Source organism: Zootoca vivipara, chromosome 4 (genome assembly GCF_965207765.1).
Source record: "Zootoca vivipara chromosome 4, rZooViv2.hap1.1, whole genome shotgun sequence".
In the NCBI taxonomy this organism is placed as follows: domain Eukaryota; kingdom Metazoa; phylum Chordata; class Lepidosauria; order Squamata; family Lacertidae; genus Zootoca; species Zootoca vivipara.
The window spans coordinates 64,301,130-64,323,663 of NC_142587.1; the positions used below are offsets into that span (position 1 = coordinate 64,301,130).

The 22,534-nt window shown below is 40.5% G+C and overlaps 2 protein-coding genes across 7 annotated transcripts in view; one reads left to right on the plus strand and one right to left on the minus strand.

Moving 5' to 3' along the window:
- RIOX2 (ribosomal oxygenase 2) overlaps positions 1–22,534 on the plus strand; it is a 69,397-nt gene that overhangs the window by 10,444 nt on the left and 36,419 nt on the right. For 3 of the 5 annotated variants that reach the window (XR_015949630.1, XR_015949631.1, XR_015949629.1), the window contains exons 6-10: positions 459–561; positions 1,372–1,537; positions 2,029–2,111; positions 2,442–2,546; positions 3,065–4,495. Coding sequence is in view for 2 of the 5 variants with exons in the window: in XM_035116451.3 (XP_034972342.1) it covers positions 459–561; positions 1,372–1,537; positions 2,029–2,111; positions 2,442–2,546; positions 3,065–3,223 (616 nt within the window). In the remaining 3 variants the exon portion in view is untranslated. Of the gene's footprint in view, positions 1–458; positions 562–1,371; positions 1,538–2,028; positions 2,112–2,441; positions 2,547–3,064; positions 4,827–22,534 lie in introns of those variants that run through there. The other 2 variants (XM_035116451.3, XM_060273659.2) reach the window with 1 other exon arrangement.
- CRYBG3 (crystallin beta-gamma domain containing 3) overlaps positions 4,824–22,534 on the minus strand; it is a 63,026-nt gene continuing 45,315 nt past the window's right edge. For both annotated transcript variants that reach the window (XM_035116450.3, XM_088668029.1), the window contains exons 14-22: positions 22,190–22,316; positions 21,445–21,477; positions 19,878–19,987; positions 18,324–18,450; positions 14,049–14,188; positions 12,226–12,349; positions 11,796–11,954; positions 10,368–10,527; positions 4,824–7,866 (exon numbers count right to left, since the gene is read on the minus strand). In XM_035116450.3, coding sequence (XP_034972341.3) covers positions 7,778–7,866; positions 10,368–10,527; positions 11,796–11,954; positions 12,226–12,349; positions 14,049–14,188; positions 18,324–18,450; positions 19,878–19,987; positions 21,445–21,477; positions 22,190–22,316 — 1,069 coding nt within the window. In that variant the 3' untranslated portion in view covers positions 4,824–7,777. The remainder of the gene's footprint in view (positions 7,867–10,367; positions 10,528–11,795; positions 11,955–12,225; positions 12,350–14,048; positions 14,189–18,323; positions 18,451–19,877; positions 19,988–21,444; positions 21,478–22,189; positions 22,317–22,534) is intronic.

Below are 22,534 nucleotides of genomic sequence, written 5' to 3' on the forward strand. Positions count from 1 at the left end.
ATATTATTATTATTATTATTTGTTTATTTACCGTACCTCTGTTGAGGTGGACAATTTAATCCATTATACTTTTCCATGCTGTTTCTCACCTCCCTGCTTTTTCTGCAGGAGACCACACTGAAGCTGTGTTACACTATCCTAAGCAATGCCAGTGGAGCATCTTTCAGGCACTTGTAGCTAGCAGCCTGTCAATGACCTATGCTTCCTTAGGATGCCCTGAAAGAATTAGACCAAAGTTCCTGATCACCTAGGATATGAGTACACATATGATAGTATTTTTCCTAAATTTACTCAGTTTCAATCCATGTGGGTTAATAGGATGTGCTAGATGAGCCCTTGACATTCAAAACCAGTTTTGCTTTCTCTTTATCCTCAGCCAGAAACATTGTTCTGAATTAACTGGCTTGGCATTAATGCCTTTGTGTGTCTCCCCCCCCCCCCACTCCCTTGTATGGCAGCTCTTGGAGAGATTTTTTGCTGGACGTGGTTCCTGGACTAGTGTTGGATACGGCGAAAGAGGATGTTGACTTTCGGAAGAGCATTCCAAGGCAGTTACTGATGGTAAAGATGCAGAGCTAAAGAAAATGAAAAGCAGTGTGTGCTTGCTGTCAGAGGAAAAGTTCATAGCCACCACTTTAAACACAGTAACTCCCATAATCTCCACTAGTAGTTTCATAATGTTGGAAGTGGTCAGCCTTGTCTCTTAGCAGCAGATCTTCTTTACTGTGCAGTCACATTTGTTTGCAAAACTAAGCCAGAAAGCTTTTTAAACCAAACAGTGCACAAGCTGCACCCTGGCACCTATAATAGTCCCAGCAAGTGTAGGCAAAAGTGCAGGCAGAGTTTTGTTCTGGGTCTTGTAATAAAGAGAGCTAATTGCTAGCCTTCCAGTTGCCATCTGTAGCTTGACCCAGTAGCTTTCAAAGAACACTAAATCCAAATTAATAGCAATTTTTATGATTTCATAATGTGGCATTAGTTCCTGCTGCCTGTAACTTAGTCCCTGCTGCCTTCCCTGCTGCCTTCCCATAACTGTGGCAACAGGAAGAAGAGTTAAACAGCAGAACACTTGTTTGTTCAAAAAATCTTGCCTTTGCAATTCTGTCCCAGCACAGTAGGTGGTGATGATTACAATTTGTTACTTGCCCTTCACCCTAGGATCCCAGGCTGAGTTGCAACAATAAAAACACAACATTAATATTAAAACACAATATTGCACAATATTAAACTGTTTAAAACAGCTTATAATGACCAAAATAAGGTTGGGAACCAACATCTATAATGCCTGGAGATCTTTGGACTGCATTCTCAAGTAAATTGGGATCGTGTTTCTAACTACTAGCATAAATTCCTTTTGGTCTTTTTGTTTAGAAGGCGGATTTGTCTGATTCATCCAAGCAATTAAGTGGCTTCCTGAGATGCCTTGCAGACCGTCTGGAAAATGGTAGAGAATTGAGGTCATCCGACATGAAAAAAGACCTCATTATGAACAGATTACCTCCTTTCTTGGGGACTAGCTTTGACTCTCTGGCTCCAGGTAACATTTTAAGTTTGCAAAGGGTGCTTTTCATAAAGTGTGGGGACTGGGAAGACAGTTTGTTCCATAGATGTAGCAGTAAACCAGTTATTTACATATATTACATATGGAACCAGGCCATAGATTAGTTTAATGTGTGGATTGGTTCAAAGAGCCTGTGCAGATGTTACATTTCTGAAGATTCCCTTCCCTTTCCTTTTTTTGATATTTCAAATAGCATCTTGAGAGGGACCTAGATAATACTGCAGCAGCTATGTCAGTGATAGATGGCATTTTGCATTTTTTTTCCTAATTAGGGAAATAGCCTGTGATCTTCCATGACTCTGCTTAAGCTGTTATACTGTACATACAAGCTGACTGAACTAAGGAGTTATATACAAGAATTAGCCAACTGCACTAACTTTTTCACCTGCTCTTAGTCAAGAGAGAGATACGCAGCACAGGCTAGCTTGCTCCTCTCGCTGAACTAATTGCTATTCTTCCTTGTCTAGGTGGAGCACTACCAAAAATAGACAGTACAATCAGGTTACGGTTTAAAGACTACACAGTAATTACAGTGGAACCAGACCTTTTGGTGAGTACAGAGGAAGTGCTTGTAGAGACTTGCTTCTCAGTGAGGAATTGGGTGTATGTTATTTTTAGGCTGCTTGAATCCCACAGCATGTGACTGGGATTTGCTCTGACATTATAGCAATTCAGTTCTGTTTTGTAAAGGGAAAGTGTTAGTGTTTTGTAGGAGTTTCAAAGACAGCCTTTGAAATATAACCAAGTGTTGGCCTTAGCTAAGGAATTTCCTAATTACTACTGCTAAAAATAAAAAAGGTAAGGCTTCTAAAGTTTTGCAAGTGCTTTGATGTTGACTGGTAAATTGCAGTGTCTTATCTGTTTTTCTCTTGTTTTTTAGGAAGAGTCTTGCAAAGAAATGGTTTTTGTCTATCACTCTTTAAAGAACAAGAGGCAAGCCCATATGATGGGGGATGAGGATATGAATGAGGATGGAAAAGCAGAGGTTTGTTTTTAATTCTGCTTGTTACGTCAGTTATTGATGAAGTCCATGTGGAAATTTCTTATTTTCAGATCTGTTTCTTCTAGCCCCCTCCACACCTGGTGCTGGTCAATAGTACATTAAGTTTTTACCAAACAGCTGTTTGGGTTTGTCAATTTTAAAAGCTGTGTACATTTTGTTGGCAATATGAGAACACTGCTGGTTCAGACCAAGGACCCATTTACTCCATTACTTTGTCCCAATTGTAACCAGCCAGATCCTTCCCAAAAACCTGCAGGTGTGGTATGAAGGTGGTAACTGATATTCAGCATATACTGCCTCTGAGCCTGGAGGTTTCATTTAGCTAGCCTAGTTAATGTAGTATAGAAACATGTATTGATAGAATTATAACAACTGTGTCCATCTGTATAACAGCAGTAACTACTGACCCAGGATATATTATTCATTTTGGCGAGTATGAAATGTGTCTAATGTTTAGTTCAATATGGCGTTAATAACACACACACTCTTTTTCTTTATAGACTCATGGGTTACGATTTCCGCTATCACACATGGATGCGCTGAAGCAAATTTGGAGCAGTAACACTGTCCATGTTAAAGAACTGAACCTGACTTCAGATGCAGAAAAAGAGAACTTGGTGGTATCATTGTGGAGTGAATCGCTCATTGAAGTAGTCTAGAGGCATGATCCAGCCAAAGTTAAGTACTCATAGGTCTCTTAGATGTTGCTGGGAGAATCAAGTGTGGCCTTTAATTAAAATAGAAGGGACCTAAGGCATGAGCCAGCCAAAGTTAAAAGTGCTTAAATCTGCCATTGCACAGAAACAGCAAAATGTTACCTCAGGCATACAAAGGCTTTTTACATAGTTTTTGTACGCGTAGTAAGGGTACTATTAGGTTTGTTGAACATAAAAATACCACACAGGAGGGTAAATGGAGAAGCTGTGGGCCTCCAGGTGTTGTTGGACTCCCAAGGCAACGGGAGATGTGGGGAGCTGCAAGTTCAGCATCCCTGGTGCAAAGTAGGAATGAATGGTTCATGCTGTTCCTGGTGTCAGCAGTGACATATATGCAGTGCTACCTCGGTTTACGAACTTAATCCATTCCGGAAGTCCGTTCTTAAACCGAAACTGTTCTTAAACTGAGGCACACTTTCCCTAATGAGGCCTTCCGCCGCCGGTGCCCTTCCACCGTTTGGATTTCGTTCGTAGACCAAGGTAAAGTTTGCAAACTGGGACACTACTTCCGGCCTTGCGGAGTTCGTAAACCAAATCATTCGTAAACAGGGCTGTTCTTAAACCGAGGTACCACTGTACACCTAAAGGAAGGAGGCCTGGTCTTGCCATACAAAAGTAATTTGCTTTCTAAAAGTGACATCCCAAATTGTGGATAGTGCCATGGGCTGCAAACATAAAAGTATCGGCCCTTTTTGGGGGTGAAAGTGTGCTTTGTTGTACAGAAAAAGCCAACCTATTGCACTGCATCTCATAAACGATGCATCATGTAATTAGTTGCATGAATAATCGACAGTAAAAGCACAAAGGAGCAGAAGCCAGTTTATAATTATCTGCCCATGCTATATGATACAGAATTACCCGAGTGTAACTATTAAAGGTGTATAAATTGAGAAGAACCAGACACACATAAATATGTGATAACAGTATAGCATCACAATAAGTAAGAACGGAACGTTGTTACTTACTGTGATGCTTCCTCCTTGTTTGGTAGGCTAAGGTTGTGGGTTGTGTCTTTCCCGTTTGCCTATTGTGTGCGCTTGCACCATGGGAGGCTAGAAAGAGACTGAAATAACTGTGGTTCTTGCACACTTTATCATTTGCCTTCCTTTCTAGCCAGGCAACAACTGGATGGAAAACTACCATGTGGTTCAGTTTGCTTCACTGATCAATTAATATCTGGGCAGCACCTCCCATAGATGAGTACGTGGGGCAGGTGTGAGTATACGTTTTAAATGCTGCTTCATCCTTAAAATTGTGTACTGGTGTTGTGAACAAAACCCAGGAGGCCTTTACCACATTCTTGCCCACCTCACCCCCAAATGCAAAGCATTGTCTGTTCTATTGTTTATGCCTGCTGCTATCCTTTACAATTTAGAGTGACTGCCCCCCCACCCCCAAATACTGTGATATTGTACTTATCATGCAAGTTTCCTTGTAATGGCTTGGCACCACAAGGTAGCTACCTTTATATAATGAAAGGTTTGAAATGATATTTAGCAAACAAAGCAATGCATCTTGTGTAACAAAAATAAAACTGCGGATACTATTTTGAAGTATTTTTAATCCAATAGCACAGAGAAATGTCAACTATATACACTATGTATGAGGTCACTTTTGGACAAAATGTGATAACTGGCATTCTGGTTTGTAGGGGGAGGGGAATTCTCCCTTGCATCATTTAAAAAAGATTATTGCAGTTTGCGATAAATATACCATGAACAGGATAAAGGCAATCTACCCCTTCAACACTTTATATACATTAAATATACATACGTACATTCCAGTCAGAATGACCCTCTAAACGCTACAACCTAAGTTTTGTCTCTCTGTAGGTACAAGCCTTGTGGATAGAAATAGTCCCACAGGTGCAATAGAGCTGTTTTGGTCCCTAATACCACCATGTCTAATGAAGTTACTGGTCTTTCAAAGCACCAATCTGTAAGTCCTTCACTTTTGGGAGCTGTGCCTGTGGTGGGACTAGAGCAAAATACAGTCGTACCTTGGAAGCCAAACGGAGTCTGTTCGACTTCCAAAACGTTCGGCAACGAAAGCATGGCTTCCGATTGGTTGCAGGAGCTTTCTGCATGCAATCGGAAGCCATGTCAGATGTTTGGCTTCCAAATAATGTTCGCAAACCGGAATACTCATTTCTGGGTTCGCGGCGTTTGGGAGCCAAAACATTCGGCTGGCAAGGCGTTCGGCTTCCAAGGTACGACTGTATCCTAAAAGTCTTCTGCACTTAAGAGTGCAACTCCATTCACGCTTACTTAGATTTCCGTTGAATCAGGCTTACTCCCACTAAGTGGGGTTTTTCTTGCAGTCATAGTTACATAACACTGATATACCAAATGAGAGCATCCTATTTGAGGTTGACTGGATTTTACATAGGCTTGAAAGCACTTTAAAAAAAGTATTAAATATAGTTTCAGAATTGTTTGAATTTAGCATACACAAATTCCATCTATTAAATAAGTGCTTCAGATGAAAATACATTTAAAGATCCTAGTGATGTAAAAATGAAAAAGTAGGTGTATTATTTATTTTACAATCTAAAGTGCTATTAGGATGCAGTGCACACACATATGCAGCATTTCACCCTGCACAGCTCCCTTGGCTCTAGAAAAACAAGGATTTTTTTTTAGGATACAAAGACTGAACTGCTGGTAGAGGTTGTGCAAGAGCCAGTCAAGGCTGCTGTTTGAGCTATTGCAACAGTTTGCAGCCCAGGGAGCCCCTGCTGCTCCTGCAAGCAGTGACGGGAGATGTGGCAAGGTCTGTTGTGTCTCCATAATGTATGTGGTTGATGGCACCATGCAGCAGAGTTGTGGCTCAAGCCCTTAGGTAGATGTTAATATATTAAGAATACCATATCTTCATTATAAAAATAGAGGTTTTTCCTCCAAAGTTCTTACTTTTTCCTTGAGTTCACAGCATAACTGTGCAGCTGCAGCAAATATGAGAAATCTAGTCTTACACCGTTTGGTTTTAGCTATTCAAGCGTGATGTTCAATTGTTTCCAAAAAATACATTAAGGTATACAGAAATAACAAAAAGATCCAGCTTCCAGGTGCATAACACAGTTGCATGGAAAGCTCCATGTGCAAACAAGCCCTGAACATGTGGCCACTATTTTCATTTATTAACATAAGAGGTTGCATACCTCAAGCCCTTTAAAAGTGGTTAAAATTCTGCTAAATTCAGTCCCTGTGGCTCCTCATTTCCTGCCAAAGCAGCCAGTCAGAAGGATTTTAAATACTAGGGGCTCCAGACACACTGGAGTGAACAACTGCAAGAAACATCTGCAGTATTAGACTGAAAATTTAGTTTTAAACTCAAACTTAAATTGGAATTGTGCAAAACAATCTCTATCATGAGAGCAAAGAGGATAGGTTCTCACAGGATGGGCAGAAGCAGAGCCCCAAGTCTGAATTTATCTTCTACTGGAATTTGCATATCCTTTTACACTTAGGTTTTCCATATTTTTGGAAAGTTTTTTTTATTATTATTTTAAAAAAACAAAGTTGCATAAGTAAAGCGGTACAAATAGTGCTGGTGCAACTTTCCAGAAAACAGCTGAATGCGTTGTGTTGACTTGTTCTCTAGTGGATGAACTACGCTAAGGCTTGGAGCTTTGTTAAGTTTATCGAACACTTTGGACGTTCTGATTTTAGTAACTCATAAGTGGAAGGGGGGAAAACCAAAGCACAATCCAGCCAAAGTTAATCACGGCAAAAACCAATCATAGACTTTAATCTCCCTAGTTCAACACTTTTAAATCTCATTGATTTTTAACTGGCTGGAATTGTGGCTACAGTAGGTAGACTGGAACAGCAGCAGAAAGTTTTCTATACTAAATCTGATTTGCCAATATTTCTCTGTTGCAATGCTCTGTGCATTACCAAGCTCCATTTCAAATTTTGCTTAGTGAATAGTTGAAACTAGTCGCTAGATCTCTTACATAAATTCTCCTCTACAATAAAATACTATTGAGAATGGAGAATTAGCACTAAGCTTAACATTAAATAAGCTGTCTTTTCATATACAGTTCTCAAAGCATTTCTTTTATCGCCATTTTGGGTTACAATGATGAAATTTACCTGAGGCAAAACACTCAATGAGGAAACAGTGCAATAATCAAAAAGCTTCTACTTGTAGCTTAAAACTGTGGGAGATGCATTTCAGCTTAAAGTTTTGTTTTTTAGCTTTCTCATGATAAGGAAAAGGGGGTAAAAAACATATAATTAGCAAGTAGAGAATGTTTGCATAATCACCACTGTAGCATTATTGCTTAATAGGACTCTGCTGAATATGCAAGACAATATTTAGCATTCCATTGCCACTTAAAACACGTGACAGTTTTGGATTCCCTAACTAGCAGAGTCAGGCACATTCTATAACACGCTCCAGTGCTGTGTGACTTCAGTAGTTTGTTCAACAGTGTTTCCATCCCACATTCGTTCAGAGTTTAAAATGCCTTTATAGTGGAGTGAGACACACTCACAGTATTTCGAAGACCCATATCTGTGTGCATTCACGGGCATCGAGCTGGTTTACAACAATGTGGTTCTTGTCATAATAATATCCCCCTAAAATAAGAGACATTTGAGAAGAAAGGTCAATAGTTCACGTCAACTCATTATTGATTATAAGCATATTTTTTTCTATTGTACTAAATGTGCAGTACTTGTAATATGTTAACACCTGAAAACTACTTTAAAAATTGTTTTCTTTGGAAAACCCTCTTTCAAGCTAAACTGGAAGCAAGGATGGTGACAATATATTCACGTGATCCAGGGAAGCTTTTAATGTTTGATGGATTTCTGTATTTTAATATTTTGTTGGAAGCCGCCCAGAGTGGCTGGGGGGACCCAGCCAGATGGGCGGGGTATAAATAATATATTATTATTATTATTATTAAAGCTGCAGTGACGCCTGTGTCTGTCCAGACTCTGTTAATGCCCCGGCCCTGTTATTAAGTGTCGGTAATTGTATTCTTAAGCTGAGATTCTAATGTATGCATGGCAATTTGGAACGCAAACACTGACAGACATGAAAAATTTGACCTCAAAGTCAGGCAGAAATGGCATACTTTATAACAGGGATGGCCAAACTTCACCCTCCCACTGGTTTGGGACTACAATTCCCATCATTCCCGAGTCCTGTTAGCTAGGGTTGATGGGAGTTGTAGTCCCAAAACAGCTGGAGGGCCAAGTTTGGCTCTATAAGGCAGCACTGCAGAGTATCCCCCCAAAAGCAAAGCAAAATATGATCATTGTAGCTAAATGGATTATCCAAATTCAATATTGGATACACAAAAAAAATAGTGTGTTTTATCATCCTATATAATAAAGTCCCTGTGTCTCTGCATCCAGATTCCGTGTGTCCCGTTTTCCGCGCTACTGAGCATGTGCCCCACGGACACAGGGATTGGACGCAGAGACTGGACACACACAGAGCCGGGGGGGCGGCGGAATGCAGTTCTCTCTCCCTCAACGGCTTCCCCTCCAAACTGTCGTTCTGCGCCTCGCCTCCCGATTAATGGCGCAAGGGGAAGAGGGGAAGGGACCGTGAGGGATTGAGACGCGAGCGTGCGTTCCCCGCCGCCGCCAGGGCGTTCGTGACCCCACCGCCGCCGTTCCCCACCCCCACCACATCGCCGCATCCCAACCCCTCCCCCCACCCGGCGTGTGGCGGGCTCAGCTCTGGGTGGGTTGGGAAAGGCAAGGAGAAGGAGGCTGCTTCCCCCCTTTTTTCTCTCCTACGCTCCCCCCCCCGACGACCAGCAGCAAGCGGGCGTCACACACACACACGCTCTCTCTCTCCCCCCCCTCTGCCTACCATTTCCCTCACGGTGCAGGGTCAGAGGCAGACAGAAGCGGGGACAGCGCATGGGGGGAGGAAGAGCAGCCCGGGGGGAGGAGATGTTTGACAGGGAGCAGGGAAGGAGGGGCGGGTGGCAGCCGCCCGCCCCCCGCCCCTCTTTCCCTGCTCCGTGAAGCATCTCCTCTGCTACCCCGTGCCTCCGCTGCGTTCAGCAAGAAGCCGGTGGCAGTGGAGGGATGCTGCTCATTCTTCCCCGCTAACCCTTCGCAAAAGCAGGCTCGAGCCCAGGGGGAGGGCAGGAAGGAAAGAGGACCCTGGCCGCCCCTACCTCCCCCCCTCCCCTGCCTAGGCATGGACCGCAGCAGTGGAGGAGGAGGAGGCGGAGCAGCGGCAGAGGAGCAGCGCCGGTGGCAGCCCAGGAGAGTCCCGGCACGTGTGGGTGAAGAAAAGAAGGGAGGGGGAGAGAGGGGGGAATGGGCGGGGGGAATTGCATGTTCTAGCACCCGTTAATTTAACGGGCTTCAAGATACTAGTTGTTTATAAACACATGAATGATGGATTTCTGTATTTTAATGTTTTGTTTGAAGCCGCCCAGAGTGGCTGGGGGAACCCGGCCAGATGGGCGGGGTATAAATTAATTATTATTATTATTATTATTATTATTATTATTATTATGAATCTTTGATTTGGTTTCACTGCATGCTTATGGAAACTGCAGCTGCTGCTGCTGCTAGCAGAGCAAAGTAATATTCTTTTAGATACCATTGTTACTGGCAAGACAAAAAACAAAGAGTCCTGCTGGATCAGATCAAAGGCCCATCTAATTAAGCACAGCATCTTATTTTCACAGTGACACCACCTCCAGTTAACCCTCCCCTGGCTTTCCTACAGCGTTTGTACCCAGATACAGTATAGTGTGCCACTGATTCTCTCCATTCCACCATGCTTCCCTTTAAAACCAAGCACTACAGCTTGCTTGTTCTGGCTTATAGGCTTCTAGCATAATTGGATAAACACCTATACATGGGGTCACAATTTCTGGCAAATACCCTTTAACTTGCTGTGCTTTCACCTCTTTGGATTTTTGTCATGATCCCCTACAAATACTTTCATTGCGTAGTTCTACCCTGCTCTAAGTTGGAAAATTATAAACATTATTTGGACAATTTTAAGAGCCTTAAAAGGGGAGTGAGATACAATTGCGTGAAGACTTGTATGTTTGTACCAAGTTAAAAGGGCATATAAAACAATAGCTAAAGTCTACCTTTGATATCGAGAACCAGTTGGTCACTGAGGTATGAGCTGACGGTCCCATCTTTGTTGAGCATCCACTTCTGTCTTGCCTTCCCATGCTCTACCCACAATGCGACTTTAGCTCCAGGAACATCTCTGCCTCCAATGACATCAAGGCAAGCATCATTAACCTAGATAAATGGGGGGAAAGAATTTGTTCGTTGCCTTGGTGGGCTCTAATATTTACATATTTCTAATGGAGATATGCCCTACAGAAAAGTACAGTAGCAGAAATATAGTCTCCAGCAACAAGAAGGCTGGATCCATCATGCCACCAAAATAAACAACTGATTCACTGAGTACAGGGTATCACTGTTGTTGCTAGACAGTTTAAAGCACAGTATGATGAGTAAAAAAAGTTCATTGTTAGGCATGGGTATGCTCTACCGTAGCAGGGGTTGGGAAACTGTGGTTCTCCAGATGTTGCTTGACTCCTAACACCCATCATTCCTGATTATTGGTCATGTTGACTGGGGCAGAGGAACATGGTTCTCCAGCAACATCTGGAAATCTGCTGGTTCGCCATCCCTGCTCTACAGACACAGGTCTATCTGTTACTAGTTGTATTAAGGCAATTGGACTTAAATGGTGCCCAGGACCTGGCGCAAATTCTAAGCGTTGAACAAACTCAGACAGTGATCACAGTGCTATCAAATTCAACATATGTAACTCAGGACAATTGCCAAGAAGGAAACTTTTTAAAAAGGAGGGGATTACGGCAGGTTTGGCCCAACCATAAAGCAAAATGTGGCAATTGCATCTTTAGTAGTGTACTCGCTAGAAGGCATGATTTTCCTTATTCAATTGTTTTTTGCAGATGCATGATAAAGGTTATCTGAGAAGTCTGGTACAAATTAGCACACTCCAATGATAAAAAACACACTAAAGTAACTTTTAGAGAGGTTCTTCTCCCAGGGAGACATTCATGCAAGGAAATGTATCACATGCAGAGCTAATGCATTTGAACTTGAAAATGATACAGAAGTCAAAATAATTGTTCTCCCATGAAGGCTGCTATTTAAAACAAACAAACAAACAAACAAACCAAAACCCATATTTTTGTGACACAGTGTGCTCTCTGTTTGGTTTTTAAAATACATTACCTCATTTCACCCTGGAAAGTTTGCAATTTCAAAGCCTTATTCATATGAATTAGAAACATTAATTTGTGGATGCAATGGAAAATTGAGTTTGGAACCTGGGCTGTTGAAGAAGCAAGCTATGGACTTGTGAGAGGAAAAAGGCAAGAAGGGTTAGACGGCTTTCCTAAGCACCTAAAGTGTTTCCACTGCCCATCACATTATCCTGGTCCCTACTTGCGCAGAAGAAGAAATGGCCGGGCTTTAAACAGACAAAATTGAGGATCATGACATTGCTGTTTCAGCTGCTAGCAAAATACCTTAGACTTGAGAAGTCCAGAACAGTAGCGCCAGATCTGAGTAGTCTTGCCATTTAATGCGGAAAGACATAATGATGTAGCTCTTGCATCCATTAGATTCCCAGTAACTGTCAGGTATTTGTCTAGGGATCGGTTCTTTATTCTGAAGTACACTGCTGGCTGAAACAGAAAAGAATAATTACCACACACTTCAGGGACAAGTATGTATCTCTATTACAAATCTGCACAAATACATTTTTCCTTCTGATGAAAACATACAACCTCTGTTTGCATTCCACATGCATAAAAATGGTAATGTACTTCCACAACTAAATGCATACTAGAATTGGACATGGTTTAGGTTCCATTCAGCAGAAAAGAACTCCCTGTATTTACCAAATGTAGGATCAACATGTATTCTGCGAGAAGAAACAGACTTTGCAACTGGTACCTGCTTTACAGGACGAAGGGAGCCAATCACTTTCCAGCCACTAAACTGAGTCCAGTTTGAAATCTTGCTGGGTTCAAGGAGAAGTTGTTTCCCTAAAAAATTGCACCCTTCATAGGCTATCCATCTGGTTCAAAATAGAATGTGAATTAACTATGTTAATGCAGTAAAATTTCAACTAGACAAAAATATGCAGTAAAGTGTTTTAACTGAAAATATACTCATGCTTCCCATTATACTAGATGCTGAGTTTTAAGTCACTAAAGCTTCAGTTCTATGCACATCTTAGGGAAGCCTACTTCCAAATAGACATGTACTGTACAAGATTGGACCCAAACATTTGATTAGCCTATGTGTGGAAAGACAGCAAGCAGCCTTTACCAACTTCAACTATAATGAAACAGACCAAACTGTACCACGTCAGATGTTCACAAAGGAGTATCACCTTCCCATTCAGATAGGATTCTGGTTATTTTAACAGCTCTGGGCAGCAAGTTGGCATTTCCCCAGAGATCTTTCTAATGTCTCCCTATCATAGGGGAAGGAAAAGGGAATGGGCAGAAGAAATTCAAATCAACTTTAATTTCAGTTCTAATTCAACCCTAAAAAAAATATTCCCCCAGAATTCTAAGTGATAATCTTTTTTAGTTGTTGCAGCCTAGCATATGTTCAGCAGACTTTTGCTTTCTTCTTCATGGAACACTCCCCCTTTCCATCATTTAAAAATACCTTGGATGTGTAATGTGGCATTGTAGCCTATACTTGTAACTTCTAAGGGTATTTTCAAGGCACAATATTGCCTTATGTTGTTTAAAGAGCAACATTTATTTTACAACAGACATTGCATCATAGTTGTTCGAAACCTGAAATTTATTATATAGCAGGTTTTCATTTTTCTTCTCTACCTATTCTAAAAGAAGGCTGGCTGTGTGTTTCCTGTTTTACAAGTTAAATGCTTTTATCTAAGATAGCCATTTATTCTTGCATTTTTTGCTTGTTCTGTCCTGCTTGAAACATGTTAGCAAATAACTCCTCTGATCTTCACTTCTGCCATTACAAAATAAAGTGCTGCAAGACTAAACATTTCACTACGTGAAGTTTACATATATGCACATTTACTGTGTGTGTATCCCCCAAAAGCACTTGGGTTAATACAGTATTTATTCCATGGAGTTTATTCCTTCTTATGGAAATACTAGATGATGCTCTACAGTGTCAATCCTGCTTGTGCAATAACTTTGCAGTCCCCCCCCCAACCCCCCATTGCTCCTGAGGAATGGAGGACTCTGTAGGCCAGATGGAGGGGGGCAGAAATCCTGTTGTATTGACTGACATGGTGCTGGATATTGTCCACTGAAGACTTTAAAATAGACATGGTATCTGATAGGGAAACAAAAATTCATATAAATTCTGCTGCTGATCATTAAGTTTCCCTCATAGCAAACTAGGCTTGCATATAAGCTGCTTCAACCCTCTTCACATTTATTTTCCTATGTGTACAGATTGCCCACTACATTTTAGCTTCTTCACGCAGACTCAACTTCCAGTTTTGTTATGAGACACATGAAACTTAAAATTCTCTAAATATGACCACCAACACAGAAAGCTTAGCAAGTGTGTTCCTGACTTAACATTTGAAAGTATCAGAATGACTCTGCCATGCCATCCAATACTATCCAGGGCCATTATGGTATTTGGGACTATTTGAGGGAGATTATTGCCCTTTGTCCTGGGTAAAGGAACAAAGGAGAAACAACCAAAGCTTGCTCTACCCTAGGCACAATGAATGTTAGGACTTCTACTCTGTAGAATAAAGTGATACTTACAGTCCACTTTTCACCCACATAGACTGGGTAAGAAAATGAAGATCCTTATTCAGAACTGAACTGACTGCTTCTTGCAAGTGCAGCTCTCTGCCTTCGCAATTCTCCAAAGCGAAAAGGCTGATCAAAGGCTCGGCAAAAACCTACAGAAAAGAGAAAAGCTGGTAACATCTGCACAGCAAATGTCAATGTGAAGGTAGTTTCCCCATTTCACTAGTGTCTCTGCTTGCAATGTGACAACTCCCTCCAGGGACAGGTATCACTGCACATTTGGCTTTGAACAAATCAAGTTAAGGAACATTGCAAACTGTTAGAAGCCAGCAGTGAGGCTTAATAGAGTGGCAGAACAACTGCATTTGGGGCCCCACAACTCATGATGCCAAGGGCTTAAGGTGGGGAAGGGGGCAGGCGGGGAAACCACCTTTTTGCTATGCCAGGTCCAGACTAGTACAGCAAAGAAGCCCATATTTGGCTTCCTGCCAGAAGCTGGACAAGCTTAGGATACAGCATATCCTTGGCTGGTCCAGTTCTACCCCTTTCCTGGCCTCTGAAACACTGGGTTTTTTTGGGGGGGGGAGAAATATGTTGTCTACTACCAGCGGTAGCTTCCACTAACCCCATGGTTTACACGAACACAGGAATTCCATAGTGGCAGAGCCCTGAACCACCACTAGAGCTCAAAACATGAACATCTTCAACTTATCCAAACTGTGTCCAGTATGACAGACTGATATTTGGATTGCTCTTACCATGCTAACCATGATTGCTAGATCATTTTAAGGCTAGCAGAGAAAAAAATCTGAAAGTAGAAGATAGCCAAACAATGGCACAGCCTAGAGCAGGCTTCCTCAACCTCGGCCCTCCAGATGTTTTAAGACTACAATTCCCATCATCCCTGAGCACTGGTCCTGCTAGCTAGGGATCATGGGAGTTGTAGGTCAAAAACGTCTGCAGGGCTGAGGTTGAGGAAGCCTGGCCTAGAGGATCAGAACAGTTTTCAAAATTGTTGGCAAGCTTGTCAGCAACAACAGAGATTGTGGAACAGTCCTAGGCACGCCTACCTAGGAGTAACCCCCACTGAACATCATGGAACTTACTAATGAGTAAATGTGCATAGGATTGTGTTGTGTGTGAGAGAGAGACAGGACCTTGGTTCCTTTACAAAGAAGCAGCAAATGGTGCAAAAAGGTAAGATATAGGAGGATAGGGTCACTATGAATTCTGATTGCTAAGCTAAATGAAACCTTTGGAAGGAAAGATATTCATCAATTTTCTAGGAGGGGTATAATCATACAGTGTATTAGGGACCTACTGATTATTTAGTAAGTTAATGTATTCCATTATCAGTATGGAGTAGTAGTGTTGACAAAGCTAATTTTCTTCACCACCACAGAGTGGAATTGTCAAACAATTAGGGCCGGCAATTTTTAAACTGGCCATTGTATCTGCACTTTCAACTCCTAATTGATTAGCACTCAGTAGGAGGTCCCAGCTCTGAGTGCTCACTGGAAGGACAGATCCTGAAGCCATAGCTGCCAAGTTTTCCCTTTTCTCACGAGGAAGCCTATTCAGCATAAGGGAATTTCCCTTAAAAAAAGAGATAACTTGGCAGCTATGCCTGAAGCTGAGGCTCCAATACTTTGGCCACCTCATGAGAAGAGAAGACTCCCTGGAAAAGCCCCTGATCTTGGGAAAGATTGAGAGCACAAGGAGAAGGGAACAACGGAGGACGAGGTGGTTGGACAGTGTTCTTGAAGCTACTAAAATGAGTTTCACCAAACTGTGGGAGGCAGTAGAAGACAGGAGTGCCTGGCGGGTCATGAAGTCGGACACGATTAAACAACTAAACAACAACAATGATCATTTCTATCCCATGAAAAGCTTCTCCTGCTAATCCCTGCTTATTACACTTCTGCCAAAGGCACAAGAGCAGCTCTGGCTATTATTTTATGCTCAGGTGACAGTTCCACAGATAACATTCTATTTAACTCTGACCTACATGACAGACTTTCATAGAATCAGAGAATTGGAGAGTTGGACCATACAGTCTTCCTCAAACTATCCTTTTATTTTTTCCTAAGGACTGAGAAATTGACAAAGCTATATCATGAGTTGTTATGTGACAGCTTCTAGTACCGTAATTATGAATACGCTTAATATCACATATCTTTTGTTATATCATTTTGTGTTTACTTTCAATCCTAGCCAGATTTAAAATAAAATAAAAATCCAACTAAAACAACTAAAAAAGTGATGTGACCTTAGATTCTGTTGGCAACACAAACCAAATAAAAGCTGGTTGTACTGATAAGCATAATCAATTAATCAGCACTTCATAAAATAAACAATCAGCCATCGGGGATGGGCTAAGCTGAACTGGGCATGGACTGAGATGCTTAAGAATCATTTTTGTTTTCTCTAGCCAAAATGAAGTACTTTTGCAGTGTTGTTGTTTAGTCGTGTCCGACTCTTTGTGACCCCATGGACCAGAGCACGCCAGGCACTCCTGTCTTCCACTGCCTCCCACAGTTTGGTCAAACTCATGTTTGTAGCTTCGAGAACACTGTCCAACCATCTCATCCTCTGTTGTCCCCTTCTACTTTTGCAGTAGACACGTGCAAAGAAGCCATCTCGGCAAATAAAAACAAGTGCAACACAAAAATAAGCAATGTATAAAATACAGGCTCAAAACAATTGTGCACAGAAGTAAATAATGTCTGCCCATTACTGCATTCTTGAGTGTTCAGATCAACATCTAACTATGTTACTAAAAGCAGCTTTCTAGAACAGCAAGTGCATGATACTGTTAAATTGCATGTTGCTTGTAAATGAAACCAGGGGACGTTCCTCCTTGTACAGAGGTCATAATTTCCTGCCACAGAGTCCCTTGAGGACACAACACAATGGTTTAACAATGCTAGTCTCTCTTAAAATTTTAACGAATTTCAAAGAATTTCAAATTAGCTGGATTCTAGCAGTATGAATTTAATAAGTGCAAAATGACATTGCAAAACAGCCAAAAGACAATATAGTTGCACACTAGAAACATAGAAGGAATGGACCAAATGAGAGACTGATTCTTTAAATGTTACCATTCTCCTTCTCTCTCTAAGAGAAGGGACAATCATGAATAGGCAGGCGATAAGATGAGAAGAATTAGCCTATTCATTGGTGAAAGCTATAAAGCTATTTCAAAACATTTTTTTAAACACTCAGGGACAGTAAAACTAATCTAGTACAATGCTGAACACAAAGGGGACCAGTTCCCCAGTTTCTTTTTAGAGCTATTAAGATTAGCAATCCACATGGTACTAAAGTTAGTCTACTTGCGGCAATTTATACATACTAAGGGCAACTTAACGTATAAAAACTTCAGTTATCCCCTAACCTGAAGGTTTAGAAATGGCTCGAGTCAGGTAACCTATATCATTGCCTGTGAGTATGGCAGGGAAATAATAAACCTGGTATATATTTGCTGCTACCCACTTTGCATTTGCCACCACATCATTTTCCCATTAAACAAGGCTGCACTCACTCCTAACCCCAATGACCGAAGAGTAAGCCCCACTCAATTCAGTAGGATTGACTGATTAGACATAAGTTAGGATTTTGGTGCCAGTCACGAGAATCTTGCAGCGCCACACAAGTGTAGCTATTGCTGTATCATAACCTAATACTGTTCTTGCTATTATGGATCACTTGGTAAGCTGCAGAACTTTTTTTCTGTTAGAAATTGGGGGATGGACGGACCTGGCAACCTTTCAACAAATTACACTGACACAAATTGTAGGTTGGAGATCATTTGTTTACATCCAAACAAATATTTCATTAGATGGTTGCTTCCTGCCTGCACTGCTGCTACTGCTCCAAATGCAGGACAACGGAGCCACCGGAACATGCAGTAGACATGCCGTAAATAAAATTAGAGGGGAAACCCCTGTCAATTACCCATATTACCACTTTCTTCTGACAGAGACATGAAACTGGGACAGGACCATTGTCAGCACAACGCAGGAGGCCCTGGCAGGACTTACTGCAAACAATGCCTGTCTGTGCACTAGACTTTGCCCTTAAAAAAGTATCCCCTTGCCACCACACCAAACAAAGTACTATTCAGTAAGTTAAGTTTTCTCTCTAATATCTGTGCACATATGCAGTCCCAACTCTTCAGTTTCTCTGCGAGATGCTATTTTCCCTGAATACGAATTACAGGGAATTTAATAGGCTTCCCCAGAATATGGCTGGCTATGAAACAGACCTTTTAAATACAGATCTTACATATTCAAGAGGCTTAAGGGACTTGACTGCAGCTGCTGGACAACCACAGGAAGTAAGGTCAGGGTAGAGGTCTTCTTCCAGCACACACTGATCCTCAGCAGTTTCCCCCTGGTAATGCAGTAACCAACTAGAAGGATAAATCCAAGAAAAGGTCAGCTGTCGTAATAGGTTATTATGTTTTTCTCCAAATAAAATATCAACAGAAGACAAATCTGTCAACACACACTGATTTCATTCTAGGGACTTACAACTAAACACAAAAGTTTGGTGGTATATAAACAGAAAATAAATGCATACAACGAAGTTTGATACTAGCAGTCATGAAATCTGACTGTAGGCTTTAGCAACTATATAATGCCCTTACTGAAAAGTTAACAGCTTAAAAGAGAGATAATTTTCAAGACATTTTATAAGCAAATATTATAATTAGAGCATTATCATTTATTTATTTTTTGGTAAACTGCCTTGAAAATCCTCTCACTTTCAAGGTATAAATAAAATTGATTGAAATTGTTTTCCAAGCTGCTTTAAAAATTGTGAATACATCTTTTGTTAATTCTACTAAACAAAAGATGAAATAGTAAAAGCCTCAATGATCAAATGGTGACAAGATTTTGGTAAGAACATAATGTTTGAACAATGGGGAAAGCTTTGGCAGAAAGATATTAAATGGACTCCTTGTTATGCTCTAAAAAAAAACTTTTTCAAAATACTGTACAGCACAGGTGGTATTTAATGTCCGACAGGATTGCCAAAATGAATAAAAACTGAAGTAATACATGTTGGCGGTGCAACCTAGCGGTAGGCTCCATCTTTCATATCTGGTGGGAATGTTAAGAAGACACCAGAAGGATTTTTACTGGGAATAGTCCCAGAAAATTTGAAAAAAGAAGACAAAGTATTATATCTGTATATAACAGTAGCTGCAAGGCTACTGTTATAGCAAAAAATTGGAAGAGCGTCCAAGTACCAACAAAATGGGAATGGTTAGAAAAATTAATAGAATACTACAATACGATAAGATTAATGGGAAACATCGGAAGGGTCTTGAAGGAAAAAGTAGAAAAAGAATGGAATAAATTCAAGGAATATCTTAAAAATTATGTTGAAAAAATAGATTTGATAACAGATTAAGAGGAGTCCTGAAATCAGAAATTAGGAGGATAAGAAATTAGAGGATGAAAATAAAATAACATGGTGTAATAATTGAAGTAAGATGTAACGAAATGTTGATTAAAAAGAATGTAAGATGTATGTATGAAGGATACAATATGCAAGAGGTACATAGGGAAGAAATGTACATTATGGATTAGATGATTGGAAGTCAAGCACAAAGGGTGGACGGTGGAGGGTGATGAAACTGATTGGGATTTCTTGATTATAATTTTGAGTATGTATGATATTTGTAGGGTGAAAGAGGCATGTATGTTAATTGTTAATTGAATGTATGTCAATTGTATGTATGGATGTCAATTGTTTCTAACCAATTTTCTTTATTTCTAATAAAAATTAATTAAAAATAAAAAAATAAAAATTGTGAATAGATCAACTCACCATCCCCGAAGAACCTTAAAAGAACAAGGTGTAAATGATGCAAAACCAGCAACTTCTCTTGTAACATCTATACACGATCCCTTGAAATGTGTGCTGCTGAAAGCTTTAAGCTATTAAAAAAAATATTCAACACATAAATGCATAAACTAGAAAACAAATGTATATATTATGATAAGTAGTTGTCACAGCGAAGCAATGTTTTATCATTCTGAAGTTTTAAAAAGAAAAAGAAATTGTATTTAAAACATGTTATTTTCCCTATAGCATTATGGCTGATTTGTAACTGATCTGATATTTCTGCTAAGATTGCTGATAACAAGTATGTACTTGTTGATACAACAGTTGCCTGTATGAAAACTATTAGCAATGTTTGTATTTATGGAATACAGCTGTGCAGTATGCGATATAAAGGTAAAGGTAAAAGTACCCCTGACTGTTAGGTCCAGTCGCGGATGACTCAGGGGTTGCAGCGCTCATCTCGCTCTATAGGCCGAGGGAGCCGGTGTTTGTCTGCAGACAGTCTCTGAGTCATGTGGCCAGCATGACTAAGCCGCTTCTGGCGAACCAGAGCAGCGCACAGAAACGCCATTTACCTTCCTGCCGGAACAGTACCTATTTATCTACTTGCACTTTTTGGGGGCGCTTTCGAACTGCTAGGTTGGCAGGAGCTGGGATCGAACAATGGGAGCTCACCCTGTCATGGGGATTCGAACCGCCAACCTCCTGATTGGCAAGCGCTAGGCTCTGTGGTTGAGACCACAGCGCCACTCGCATCCCTCAGTATGCAATATAATTTTTCCCAATTAAATGCAATTAAGGTTAAGCAGCCTAAATCAAGATTTTGGTAGAAAGTGAAGTTTTCTAGTACACTGCCTAATTGGCAACAAAAGTATATACCATCTAGTTAGGCCTGGAAGTTGACAAAATGTGGTAGGCTTCCATCACAGGGTATGCCTCCAGCAGGGTAGACTAGGAAATGCTAGTCAACTGAGAATGGACTCATTAGTACAACTGAAAAACATTATGTAAGTTTGCTAGAGAGCAAGAGAACACAGCAGTTTTGGATGTAAGCATGTAACTTGCTTAACTTGGTAAGGATGCAAAAAAATATAATTAAAAAAATATTGGCACCAACCCTTAGGGGCAAAAGAGCAAGAGAAACTGGAAAAGCAACCAGGGATTTAAAAAATAGTGGACAATAGTTGAGTTCTCTCCAGTAAAAAGAAAGAGGAAATTGCTTGCAAAAATAAACCCAGGATTAGTTTTATATTAGGAATTACCATTCATGTTTAGTTTTAACTCAGTGTGTGTGTGTGTCTGTGTGTGTAATATTTAAATACAAGTTTCCTTCCTTTGAAACAGTCTATTTAGCTTAACTACTGAAAAGCTGCTCTCAGTGGGTGGGGAACTATCCCAGAATACACGGGGTGGTGGTGCTGGGGGGCTTCAAAGCCGCACCTGCTTCCTCCAGAGGGCAACTTCCATTCACAAAAGGGTAAATCTTGATCTAACCCCAATATCCCACAAAATTAATGGTGCTAATAATTATGATTTCACAAGCACTTACCCAGTGTTTGGGTTCAAGATTTCCTAGTGGCTCCTAGAAAAAGCAGAAATATATACCACAGAAATATGAGTATATTATTGAGAAGCTGGAAGCTCAACTTCATTTTCTACTTGCATACTTTACACAAATGAAATGAGATTCATAGATACACATAATATGTACATGGCATATTCTGTTCTGATTTTCTCCTCTGTAAGGAGATAAGCTGCAGGTACTTGGGAAAGCTTATTCAATGTGTGTGTGTGTGTGTGTGTGTGCACGCAACCAATACAAAAATACTGATATTCTGTAAGTCATTAGCAGATTTAACCACAAGGTTGGCTTGATATGCCCTTGATGCAGAGTATGCACACTGAATTCCCCCCTCTACACAACTTAGGGATTGACTGCACACTTTCGGGGGGGGGGAAGGAAACATAAATTTTATCAAGACCTTTAGCCCAAACAAACAATTTATTCTTCTCTAAAAAATATCCTCATGACAGCACATCTTGACACTACTTAAATTTGATTCCACCTCAGAACAATCTGCAACAACAACAGAAATCAAAGTACCGTATGATAGGAAAATTGTAAATAATTTTCAAAACCAAAGGGAGTGCGAGTCCTATGTGTGGTAGATGGAATTCACTATTACATTTTTATACAAGAGCTTTAAAATATTTGTTTCATTGGTTTATGGATTATTACAATAAAGTATTTTTAGCGAATGATACACCATTTCCTATCAAATGTGATAACTCACCAACTTAATTGGACGAATTGACATAATAGTTTCACTAGATCCTCCCCAGTCAAAAAAACATTTATATTTTCCTTTCTCCAATATGTATTGTTCTCCACAGAAGAACTTCTGCTGATAGGCAACCCATCTAGATGTGACACACAAGAGAATTTCTGAGGTTCAAATTCGTTAGACTGCTAGTCAAATATACTAGTAATTAATATACTGCTCTAAAAGAATTGTCCATTCTTCATTGGTTCATCAAATATGAATTTAAAATAGGCATTTAAAATTTATGCGTTGTGGTTCAATGTTATCTGACACTGGACAGCTTTTCCCAGTTAGCCTATAAAGCGAAAGTAAAAT